The 13,859-nt window shown below is 43.1% G+C and overlaps 1 protein-coding gene across 2 annotated transcripts in view; it reads right to left on the reverse strand.

Moving 5' to 3' along the window:
- Positions 1-13,859, reverse strand: part of DPF1 (double PHD fingers 1) — a 102,948-nt gene that overhangs the window by 22,349 nt on the left and 66,740 nt on the right. The window contains exons 4-6 of one of the 2 annotated variants that reach the window (XM_053721799.1): positions 10,962-11,051; positions 10,694-10,772; positions 9,467-9,598 (exon numbers count right to left, since the gene is read on the reverse strand). In XM_053721799.1, coding sequence (XP_053577774.1) covers positions 9,467-9,598; positions 10,694-10,772; positions 10,962-11,051 — 301 coding nt within the window. The remainder of the gene's footprint in view (positions 1-9,466; positions 9,599-10,693; positions 10,773-10,961; positions 11,052-13,859) is intronic. The other variant, XM_053721800.1, reaches the window with a different exon arrangement.

Genomic DNA, 13,859 nt, shown 5'->3' on the forward strand with positions numbered 1-13,859 from the left:
CCTAATACAAGGCATCGGGGCACATGCCTCAAAACACGCCTAATACATACCACAACACACATCTCTCACCACTACTGATACATAGGAACCAGGACAAGTGACATGCACCTCCTCATAATACACAGACTTAAGGACACCTACCTCATATCTCTCCTAATACACAGACATCAGAATATCTACTTCTCATCTCCCCCTAATACAAAGACACTAAAACATCTACCTCTCACCATCTCCTAATATACAGACACCAACAAACATATCTATTACCTCATCCTAATACACAGACACCAGGACACATACCTCTCACCTCCCTCTAATACACAGACACAAGGATACATACCTCTCACCTCCCCCTAATACACAGACACCAGGACACATACCTCTCACCTCCCCCTAATACACAGACACCAGGGCACATACCTCTCACCTCCCCCTAATACACAGACACCAGGGCACATACCTCTCACCTCCCTCTAATACACAGACACCAGGGCACATAATACCTCTCACCTCCCTCTAATACACAGACACAAGGATACATACCTCTCACCTCCCTCTAATACACAGACACAAGGATACATACCTCTCACCTCCCTCTAATACACAGACACCAGGACAGATACCTCTCACCTCCCTCTAATACACAGACACCAGGACACATACCTCTCACCTCCCCCTAATACACAGACACCAGGACACTTACCTCTCACCTCCCTCTAATACACAGACACCAGGGCACATACCTCTCACCTCCCCTAATACACAGACACCAGGACATATACCTCTCACCTCCCCCTAATACACAGACACCAGGACATATACCTCTCACCTCCCTCTAATACACAGACACCAGGGCACTTACCTCTCACCTCCCTCTAATACACAGACACCAGGACACATACCTCTCACCTCTCCCTAATACACAGACACCAGGGCACATACCTCTCACCTCCCTCTAATACACAGACACCAGGGCACATACCTCTCACCTCCCTCTAATACACAGACACCAGGGCACATACCTCTCACCTCCCCCTAATACACAGACACCAGGGCACATACCTCTCACCTCCCCCTAATACACAGACACCAGGGCACTTACCTCTCACCTCCCTCTAATACACAGACACAAGGATACATACCTCTCACCTCCCCCTAATACACAGACACCAGGACACATACCTCTCACCTCCCCCTAATACACAGACACCAGGACATATACCTCTCACCTCCCTCTAATACACAGACACCAGGACACATACCTCTCACCTCCTTCTAATACACAGACACCAGGGCACACACCTCTCACCTCCTTCTAATACACAGACACCAGGACACTTACCTCTCATCTCCCTCTAATACACAGACACCAGGGCACTTACCTCTCATCTCCCTCTAATACACAGGCACCAGGACACATACCTCTCATCTCCCTCTAATACACAGACACCAGGGCACTTACCTCTCATCTCCCTCTAATACACAGACACCAGGGCACATACCTCTCACCTCCCCCTAATACACAGACACCAGGACACATACCTCTCACCTCTCCCTAATACACAGACACCAGGGCACTTACCTCTCATCTCCCTCTAATACACAGACACCAGGGCACATACCTCTCACCTCTCCCTAATACACAGACACCAGGGCACATACCTCTCACCTCCCTCTAATACACAGACACCAGGGCACATACCTCTCACCTCCTTCTAATACACAGACACCAGGACACATACCTCTCACCTCCCTCTAATACACAGACACCAGGACACATACCTCTCACCTCCCTCTAATACACAGACACCAGGACACATACCTCTCACCTCCCTCTAATACACAGACACCAGGACACATACCTCTCACCTCCCTCTAATACACAGACACCAGGGCACATACCTCTCACCTCCCCCTAATACACAGACACCAGGGCACATACCTCTCACCTCCCTCTAATACACAGACACCAGGACACATACCTCTCACCTCCCTCTAATACACAGACACCAGGACACATACCTCTCACCTCCCCCTAATACACAGACACCAGGGCACATACCTCTCACCTCTCCCTAATACACAGACACCAGGGCACATAATACCTCTCCCCTCCCTCTAATACACAGACACCAGGGCACATACCTCTCACCTCCTCCTAATACACAGACACCAGGAAACATACCTCTCACTTCCCTCTAATACATAAACACCATGACACCTACCTCTCACCTACCTCTCACCTACCTCTAATACGCAGACACCAGGGCACATACCTCTCACCTCCCCCTAATACACAGACACCAGGGCACATACCTCTCACCTCCCCCTAATACACAGACACCAGGGCACATACCTCTCACCTCCCCCTAATACACAGACACCAGGGCACATACCTCTCACCTCCCTCTAATACACAGACACCAGGACACATACCTCTCACCTCCTAATACACAGACATCAGGACACATACCTCTTACCTCCTCCTAATACACATACACCAGGACACATACCTCTCACCTCCCCCTAATACACAGACACCAGGGCACATACCTCTCACCTCCACCTAATACAAAGACACCAAAACATCTACCTCTCACCATCTCCTAATATACAGACACCAACAAACATATCTATTACCTCATCCTAATATACAGACACCAGGACACATACCTCTCACCTCCCTCTAATACACAGACACCAGGACACATACCTCTCACCTCCCTCTAATACACAGACACCAGGACACTTACCTCTCACCTCCCTCTAATACACAGACACCAGGACACATACATCTCACCTTCCTCTAATACACAGACACCAGGACACTTACCTTTCATCTCCCACTAATACACAGACACCAGGACACATACATCTCACCTTCCTCTAATACACAGACACCAGGACACTTACCTCTCACCTCCCTCTAATACACAGACACCAGGACACATACATCTCACCTTCCTCTAATACACAGACACCAGGACACATACCTCTCACCTCCCTCTAATACACAGACACCAGGACACTTACCTCTCACCTCCCTCTAATACACAGACACCAGGACACATACATCTCACCTTCCTCTAATACACAGACACCAGGGCACATACCTCTCACCTCTCCTTCTAATACACAGACACCAGGGCACATACCTCTCACCTCTCCTTCTAATACACAGACACCAGGGCACTTACCTCTCACAACCCCCTAATACACAGACAGCAGGACACATACCTCTCACCTCCCTCTAATACACAGACTCCAGGGCACATACCTCTCACCTCCCCCTAATACAAAGTCACCAGGGCACATACCTCTCACCTCCCCCTAATACACAGACACCAGGACACATACCTCTCACCTCCCTCTAATACACAGACTCCAGGGCACATACCTCTCACCTCCCCCTAATACAAAGTCACCAGGGCACATACCTCTCACCTCCCCCTAATACAAAGACACCAAAACATCTACCTCTCACCATCTCCTAATATACAGACACCAACAAACATATCTATTACCTCATCCTAATATACAGACACCAGGACACATACCTCTCACTTCCCACTAATACACAGACACCAGGGCACATACCTCTCACCTCCCCCTAATACACAGACACCAGGGCACATACCTCTCACCTCCTTCTAATACACAGACACCAGGGCACATACTTTTCACCTCCTTCTAATACACAGACGCCAGGACACATACCTCTCACTTCCCTCTAATACATAAACACAATGACACCTACCTCTCACCTACCTCTAATACACAAACACCAGGGAACATACCTCTCACCTACCCCTAATACACAGGCACCAGGACACATACCTCTCACCTCGCCCTAATACACAGACACCAGGACACATACCTCTCACCTACTCCTAATACACAGACACTAGGGCACATACCTCTCACCTCCCTCTAATACACAGACACCAGGGCACATACCTCTCACCTCCTTCTAATACACAGACACCAGGGCACATACCTCTCACCTCCTTCTAATACACAAACACGGGGCACATACCTCTCACCTCCTTCTAATACACAAACACCGGGGCACATACCTCTCATCTCCTTCTAATACAGAGACACCAGGGCACATACTTCTCACCTCCTTCTAATACACGGACACCAGGACACATAACTCTCACCTCCTTACACAGACACCAGGACACATACCTCTCACCTCCTTCTAATACACAGACACCAGCATTCATACCTCTCATCTCCTTCTAATACACAGACTCCAGTGCATATACCTCTCACCTCCCTCTAATACACAGACACCAGGACACATACCTCTCACCTCCTTCTAATACACAGACACCAGCATTCATACCTCTCATCTCCTTCTAATACACAGACACCAGGGCACATACCTCTCACCTCCCTCTAATACACAAACACCAGGGCACATACCTCTCACCTCCCTCTAATACACAGACACCAGGACACATACCTCTCACCTCCTTCTAATACACAGACACCAGGACACATACCTCTCACCTCCCTCTAATACACAGACACCAGGACACATACCTCTCACCACCCTCTAATACACAGACAACAGGGCACATACCTCTCACCACCCTCTAATACACAGACACCAGGACACATACCTCTCACCTCCCTCTAATACACAGACACCAGGACACATACCTCTCACCACCCCCTAATACACAGACACCAGGACACATACCTCTCACCTCCCTCTAATACACAGACAACAGGGCACATACCTCTCACCACCCTCTAATACAAAGACACCAGGACACATACCTCTCACCACCCTCTAATACAAAGACACCAGGGCACATACCTCTCACCTCCTAATACACAGACACCAGGGTACATACCTTTCACTTCCCTCTAATACACAGACACAAGGATACATACCTCTCACCTCCCTCTAATACACAGACACAAGGATACATACCTCTCACCTCCCTCTAATACACAGACACCAGGACACATACCTCTCACCTCCCTCTAATACACAGACACGAGGATACATACCTCTCACCTCCCTCTAATACACAGACACCAGGACACATACCTCTCACCTTCTTCTAATACACAGACGCCAGGGCACACACCTCTCACCTCCCTCTAATACACAGACACCAGGGCACATACCTCTCACCTCCCTCTAATACACAGACACCAGGGCACATACCTCTCACCTCCCTCTAATACACAGACACCAGGACACATACCTCTCACCTTCTTCTAATACACAGACGCCAGGGCACATACCTCTCACCTCCCTCTAATACACAGACACCAGGACACATACCTCTCACCTTCTTCTAATACACAGACGCCAGGGCACATACCTCTCATCTACCCCTAATAAGCAGGCACAGGGGCACATTCTTTTCAGCTACCCCAAATACAAAGAAACCAGGACACATACCTCTTACCTCCCCATATTATACAGACAGACACCATGATACATACCTCTCACCTTCACTTAATACACAGACAAATCTCCAGAGACATGTCTAATAAAGAGAAACCACACCCTCCTTAATATTGTTTTTAAATATATCTCCTATAATGCAAATGTGTCAATGTATATCTGAGGCAGGAGAAAAAATCATGAAATTGAGAAAGAAACATTGATCATTATTAAAGGGACATGAAACCCACACTTTTTTTCATTATTTAGACAGAGCACACAATTTTAAACAACTTTTTACTTCTATTATTTCATTTGCTTCCTTCTCTTGTTATCCTTTGCTGAAAGGTTTATCTAGGTAAGCTCAGGAGCAGCAAAGAACCTAGGTTCTAGCTGATGATTGGTGGCTACATATATATATTGATTGTGATTGGCTCACCCGTGTGTTCAGTTAGAAACCTGTAGTGCATTGCTGCTCCTTCGACAAATGATACCAAGAGAATGAAGCAAATTTGATAATAGAAGTAAACTAGAATGTTGTTTAAGATTGTATGTTCTATATAAATCATGAAATATTTTTTGGGGGGTTTTATGTCCCTTTAAGTACCGAAGCAAGTTAATTTGCATTTCCACCATTTTCCTTTGAAAACTTAGGGCTATATTAAACCTGTCACAGAATTTCAACCTGGATAGCAAAACAGCTACAACAAGTATCAGAATTATTTTATAGCAACTGGTCACAATTATGAACCTAGTAAGGAGTTTCTAACCCATGTTGCAGTGATACTGGTTCTTAAAGGGACAGGAAACCCCAACATTTCCTTTCATGATTTGGATATAACATAAACTTTTAAACATCTTTCCAATTTACTTCTATTATCAAGTTAGCTTCATTCTCTTGTTATCCTTTGCTGCAGGAGCAGCGTTGCACTACTGGCAGCTATCTGAACACATGTAGTTAGCCAATCACAAGAGACAAATGTGTGCAGCCTCCAATTAGCAGCAGCTCCCACTAGTGTAAGATATGGGCATATTCTTTTTTAACAAGGGATACCAAGAGATTGAAGCACATTTGAAAAAAGAAGTGAATTTTAAAGTGTCTTAAAATTACACGCTCTATCGGAATCCTGCAAGTTTAATTTTGACTTTAGTGAGCAAGCAACAACTTTCAACTCATAATATGAGCGCAAGTCGACGAGTGCAAAAAGCTTACTTCTAGCACAATTAACACTTGAGCGGGAACATTAATTAGTGCTCCACTTGTAATCTGGCCCTGTGCGTTTAATCCCCCACAAAGGGATTAAACACAAGGCAGAAGTGCCTCTTGAGACCAGCGGAGCACTGCTGGTCCCGAGCAGACTCTGCTGCTCATCCAATCAGCAGTTCTAGTTACACATCTCAGTCGTCTGACTAGCTCTGCTGATTGGATCAGTGGCAGGTTCAGCTCAAAATCAGCAGTGTTAACAGGTGGCACTTCTACTATGTGTTTAACACCTTTGCAGGTGTTAAACACACAGTAGTGCAGGGTCGATAGTCTTAAAATTACATGGTCTAACAACCTTTACGTTTATGTTCACCAGACCTGCACCGTGGCTTAAAATTGCATGCTGTATCTGAATCATGACAGAAAAATAATTGGGTTTAGTATCCCTTAAAGTTTTATTTCAGTGGCCCTTTAATTGTTGTCAGCAAATAAAAACTGCAAGGACAATGCAGTTTATACTAACATAATGTCTGTGGCTAGTCTTGCTGTCTACAGACAGCCCAGATTGGATCTTCCAAATAAGGTTTGGCTGCTGAAAAACAATTGCAGCAAACACAATTTTAATTTGTTTTCAATATGTTTAGACTTGGCTGATATGTTGCTCTATAGCAAGAAAACAGAAATATCTTGTAATTAAAAAGTGTTTAAACACATAGTTAAGATCAACTCCACTTCTGGGAGCTAGTGTAACATATCTGGTGAGCCAATCACAAGAGGCATCTGTGTGTAGCCACCAATCAGCAGCTAGCTTCCAGGACTGCATTGCTGCTCCTGAGCCTAACTACCTGCTTTTCAACAAAGAATATCAAGCAGTGTTCTCACTAGGCCCATTTTAATGGGTGCAACACCCGGCTGAATTTACTGACCACCCGGCTAAAATTTTAGCCAAAAATAAGTTAAAATTGGCTAATATTATTATTATTTATTCATTATTATTTTTTTTTTGTTTATTGCTCAAGTTATCATTAAATAATTTTATGTTAAATTATGTAAAGCTTTTGTGCTTTGGATAGCAGAAAAGGTTATAATATTAGAAAGTACTACACTGTCCCCTTCCAACTACTTAATAATGCCACACGGTTACTTAAAGGGACATTAAACACTTTGTGATTGTAATAAAAAATGATAAACTGCATAAATACAAAAACCTCTGCAATATACTTTAATTATTTATTCTGTCCCATTTTCCTGTAATTCTATTCTGAAACTGTGAGCTTTTCAGTTCCTGTTAGAAATGGAAGTGCAGAACACTGTTATATTCCACACAGCCATTGGCTGCACACTCTAGTGACCTATTTATAACTGTCCTTAATTGGCCACAGCAGAGAAGGTAACCTAGGTTACAACAGGGCAGCTCCCATTGTTTTATTGACACTAAAACTTTACACTTATTTTGTCAATATTTAAACAACTAATGGAGCTTTACAAAATACATCTACTTGTTATTCTCAGACTAATCTTTTCTTTGAATGCATCGCTCTATTAACATTTATTTAGTGTTTAATGTCCTTTTAATAATTATATGGAGAGCAAGAGAATGAAGTCAATTTTATCATAGAGCTAATTTGGAAAGCTGTATAAAATTGTTTACTCTATCTAAACCATGAAAGTTGAATTTTGGCATTCATGTTCCTTTAAAACTCACCTGCTGCTTGTGAATTCTGGAAAGCAATAGATCCAGACATATGAGTCAGGGGAACATTTGCTGTTTCCCCTGACTACTCTGCAATAATATCTCAAGCTTACGACATTGAAGCTTCAAAATCTAACGACAAAGCATTATATTATGTAAGTATTTAGAGGGTCTTGGAGAATTTGACTTCTATGAGCGCCAGTCACCCACTGTATGTAAATAAAGGGACAGTAAAGTCAAATTCTTTCTTTCATCATTCATTCATTCAGACAGAGCATGCCATTTTAAACACATTTCCAATTGACTTCTATTATCAAATTTATACCTAGGTAGGCTCAGGATTACCAAACCACTGCTGGGAGAATGCAAGTTTTTTTTAAAAAAAACGACCATTATCAGTTTGTTCTCAGTCTTATCATATGTACACTTTCTGCGCATGTGTAAGAGTTTACAGTATATATGTATATGAGTCTGTAATTGGCTGACGGCTGTCACATGATACAGTTGGAAGAGAAATGGAAGCAATCTTTGAATTTTCTCAGATACACTCTATCTGAATCTTGAATAATTCTTTTTGACTTCCATGTCTTTACAAATAAAGTGTAAGATATACCATAACACATCCTGTGATTGCACTGGAACATGGGAATTGAAGGGACAGTCTAGTCAAAATTAAACTTTCATGATTCAGATAGAGCAGACAAGTTTAAGCAACTTTCTAATTTACTCCTATTATCATTTTGTCTTTGTTCTCTTTCTATCTTTATTTGAAAAGCAGAAGACTACGCTTAGGAGCCGGTCCGTTTTTGGTTCAGCACCTGGGTAGCACTTGCTGATTGGTTCAGCTAAATGTAGCTACCAATCGGCAAGCGCTACCCACATTGCTGAACCAAAAATGGGCCGGCTCCTAAGTTTTACATAGCTGCTTTTCAAATAAACATACAAAAAGATCAAAGAAAATTTAATAATAGGAGTAATTTAGAAAGTTACTTAAAACTGCATGCTCTATCTGAATCATGGAAGTTTAATTTTGATTAGACTATCCCTTTAATCAACAGCACCCCTTGCACATGCCTTATCTTGACCCTGCAACTCTCATTTTGTCCTAATACACAGATATAAGGGCATGTCTTTCTGTTCACCTCCTTATACTTACGTTTGTGGTTGTTTTTCCGATGAAAAGGTATGAGGTATCTTTCTGCGTTTTCCTCACCTTCCTCCTCTGCCAGGTGGGTGTGGGTATAGTGGTAACTCAGGCCAGGACGGTTTTTATAACGCTTTCCACAAACTGTAATGTAAAAAAAAAGACTTTTACACTATGAAACATCAAAATGTAGTAATATTTCATCTATATTACACTAAAACTATATGACTGGCATGTCACTTGCATTAGTAAGCAATTGGTCCTAGCAGGGACTGGACCATAAAATGTCACTGTCATTAGTGCACTTTATTCCTAGCAGGGACTTACCCCATAACATGTCACTGTCATTAGTACACTTTAGTCCTAGCAGGGACTGAGCAAATAAACATATCACTGTCATTAGTACACTTTAGTCCTAGCAGGTACTGAGCACATAAACATGTCACTGTCATTAGTACACTTTAGTCCTAGCAGGGACTGAGCCCATCAACATGTCACTGTCATTAGTACACTTTAGTCCTAGCAGGGACTGAGCCCATAAACATATCACTGTCATTAGTACACTTTGTACCTAGCAGGAACTGAGCACATAAACATGTCACTGTCATTAGTACACTTTAGTCCTAGCAGGGACTGAGCCCATAAACATATCACTGTCATTAGTACACTTTGTACCTAGCAGGAACTGAGCCCATAAACATATCACTGTCATTAGTACACTTTGTACCTAGCAGGTACTGAGCACATAAACATGTCACTGTCATTAGTACACTTTATTCCTAGCAGGGACTGACCCCATAAACATGTCACTGTCATTAGTACACTTTGTACCTAGCAGGGGCTGAGCACATAAACATGTCACTGTCATTAGTACACTTTATTCCTAGCAGGGACTGAGCCCATAAACATGTCACTGTCATTAATACACTTTATTCCTAGCAGGGACTGACCCCATAAACATGTCACTGTCATTAGTACACTTTGTACCTAGCAGGGGCTGAGCACATAAACATGTCACTGTCATTAGTACACTTTGGCCCTAGCAGGGACTGAGCTCATAAACATGTCACTGTCATTAGTACACTTTGGCCCTAGCAGGGACTGAGCTCATAAACATAGTGCACTTTGGACCTAGCAGATAATGAGAACATAATCATGTTCCTGTTATTAGTAAACTTTAGTTTTAGCAGTTGCTGAGTCACATATGGATAATTCCCACTCTTAAGACCAAATACTTACTGTCACACACATATGGTTTATCCCTCTCTTCCAAGGTTGTAGGGTCCTGTCTTTTTTTTAAGCCCCCAATTCCACAGGCCTAAGAAGGAAAGGGAACACAGTATTAATATATTCCTTGCACAGTAACTGCATTGAACTCATTCATTCACTCACATTTGGTTCTTATCAATCTATGGTAATATTTTTTATTTTTTTTACTAACCCTACTGTGTCCATTTAATTTCTCCCACCCAAACAGTTCCTTTTAAACTCATCCTCAGTGGCCTACCTTGCCTTTCGCCCTGTTTTTGCGTTTCGGTGTATCTTCTTCCAGTTCTTCCCCTTCCAACTCATGTGGAATCTCCCCCACCTGGGTCTTCTGAAAGGTAGATATTCAAAATTAAAAACAGGAAGCAAGTAACATGTTGTTTTGATAAAAAATGTGGTCTTCTGGTGCATGGTGGCACAGTAATCTTTATGAGAAGATGAAGAATGGACACCGTATCCAGTGGATGAAAATTAATCTTGGGTCGATTGAAAGATGTTTACAGGAAAATGGTGTACGGGGTCCAGGGAATCAATGTTCTCACTCAAATTCAAAAAGCCAAGAAAATTAAAAACTTTATCTATTTCTCTTGCAAGGTGTATCCAGTCCACGGATTCATCCTTACTTGCGGGATATTCTCCTTCCCTACAGGAAGTGGCAAAGAGAGCTCACAGCAGAGCTGTCCATATAGCTCCCCCCCTAGCTCCACCCCTCAGTCATTCTCTTTGCCGCGTTAGCGCACTAGGTTCTCTCTCAGGGAGGGTAAAGTGAATGTGGTGTTAGAATTGTAGTTTTATATCTTCAATCAAGAGTTTGTTATTTTTAAATGGTACCAGTTTGTACTATTTACTCTCTAGCAGAAAAGTGATGAAGATTTCTGCTGAGAGGAAAATGATTTTAGCATGTTGTAACTAAAATCCACTGCTGTTCCCACACAGGACTGAGGAGTACCAGAAAACTTCAGTTGGGGGGAACAGTTTGCAGGCTTGACTGCAATGAGGTATGTTCAGTCATTTATTTCTAGACAAGACTGAGATAATGCTAGAAGACTGACAAGATCCCCATGTGGGGAGGGTAAGCTATGTTCTGAGACTTAGTATAGAATTGAATGCTTACATGACAGGGCTAAATAGGCTGGTTGACACTAAGGCAGGGTAATCGATTATTTATTTTAAAAAATACTCATTGGAGACACCTTTTTAGGCACTTTGGAGTGTTTTACTGGGGTTATTATCCACATGGCATAAATTTAGTCACTTGGAAGTGATTTTTGTAGGCCTCACAACTCCGGAGTGGAGTGGGAGAGGCCTAATTTCGCACCTCAGATGCGCACTTAGAATTGAGAGACTGTTTCATGCTGCTTCACATGGAGGGAGGGTCCAGCTGCTGATTGAGGGCCTAGAAGAAGCTTTATTTCCCCAAAACTGATCCCTAAGGGCAGGTAGGGCCACAGTAGTAAGCTGTGGCAAGGTGCTGTAGTTTGTTAAGGGGTTAATTGTTCTGAAACTTGCTGTGCAATCTTATTAGAGCCTTAGGTACATACTGTGAAAAAGGATTGGTGCATTTTTCACTGTTTTGTAAAATTGTGTGCCCTTTTTATTCCTTAAAGGTACAGTAACGTTTTTTTCAAATTGTGTTTTTTATTTGATTAAAGTGTTTTCCAAGCTTGCTTGTGTATGCTACTAGTCTGTTAAACATGTCTGACACTAAGGAAATCCTTGTTCAATGTGTTTAGAAGCCATGGTGGAACCCCCTCTCAGAATGTGTCCCAATTGCACTAATATGTTTATACACTTTAAAGATCATATTGTTGCACTTAAAAATGTGGCCCAAGATGATTCTCAGACTGAAGGTAATGAGGATAGTCCGTCTACCTCTCACCATTTGTCACAACCAGTTACGCCCGCGCAAGCGACGCTTAGTGCCTCTAGTGCGTCTGCCCCTATTACATTACAACAACTAGCGACAGTTATGGATAATTCCCTTGCGGCCTTTCTATCCAAACTGCCAGTTTTTCCTACAAAGCGTGATAGCTCTGTTTTAAGAACAGATTATGAGCAGTCTGAAGCTTTCGTAGCCTTATCTGATGTACCCTCACAACGCTCTGAAATGGAGGTGAGGGATTTGATGTCTGAGGGAGAAATTTCCGATTCAGGAAAGGTTTCTCATCGGGCAGAGTCAGATTCATTAGCATTTAAATTTAAATTGGAACACCTCAGCGTTTTGCTCAGGGAGGTATTAGCTACTCTGGAGGATTGTGACCCTATGGTGGTCCCAGAGAAGTTGTGTAAAATGGACAAGGACATAGAGGTTCCTGTATACACTGATGCATTTCCGATCCGTGAGAGGGTTGCGGATATTGTTACTAGGGAGTGGGATAGACCAGGTGTCCCTTTTGTCCCCCCACCTATTTTTAAGAAAATGTTCCCCATAACTGACCCTAGGCGGGACTCGTGGCAGACGGTCCCTAAGGTAGAGGGGGCTGTTTCGACACTTGCTAAGCGCACAACCATATAACTGAAGACAGTTGTGCTTTTAAAGATCCTATGGATAAAAAGTTAGAAGGTTTACTTAAGAAAATCTTTGTTCAACAAGGCTTTCTTCTCCAACCTATTGCCTGCATTGTTCCTGTAACTACTGCAGCGGCTTTCTGGTTTGAGGCGCTGGAGGAGTCGCTCCAGACGGAGTCCTCATATGCAGAAATTATGGATAGAATTAAGGCCCTAAAGCTGGCTAATTCATTTATCACAGATGCCGCTTTGCAATTAGCTAAGTTGGCAGCAAAAAATTCAGGCTTCGCCATTATGGCACGCAGAGCGCTTTGGCTCAAGTCATGGTCGGCCGATGTGTCGTCAAAATCCAAATTGTTAAATATCCCTTTCAAGGGAAAGACCCTTTTCGGGCCAGAATTGAAAGAGATTATTTCAGAAATCACCGGGGAAAGGGCCATGCTCTCCCCAGGACAAGCCTTTTAAGGCTAAAAACTAAGCTGGTTTTTGTTCCTTTCATAATTTCAGGAGCGGTCCCGCTTCAGCCTCTACAGCTGCAAAGCAAGAGGGTAACGCTTCACAGCCCAAGGCAACCTGGAAGCCTTATCAGGGCTGGAACAAGGGTAAACAGGCCAAAAAGCCTGCAGCTGCT

This window comes from Bombina bombina, chromosome 7 (assembly GCF_027579735.1).
Source record: "Bombina bombina isolate aBomBom1 chromosome 7, aBomBom1.pri, whole genome shotgun sequence".
NCBI classification, from domain to species: Eukaryota; Metazoa; Chordata; class Amphibia; order Anura; family Bombinatoridae; genus Bombina; species Bombina bombina.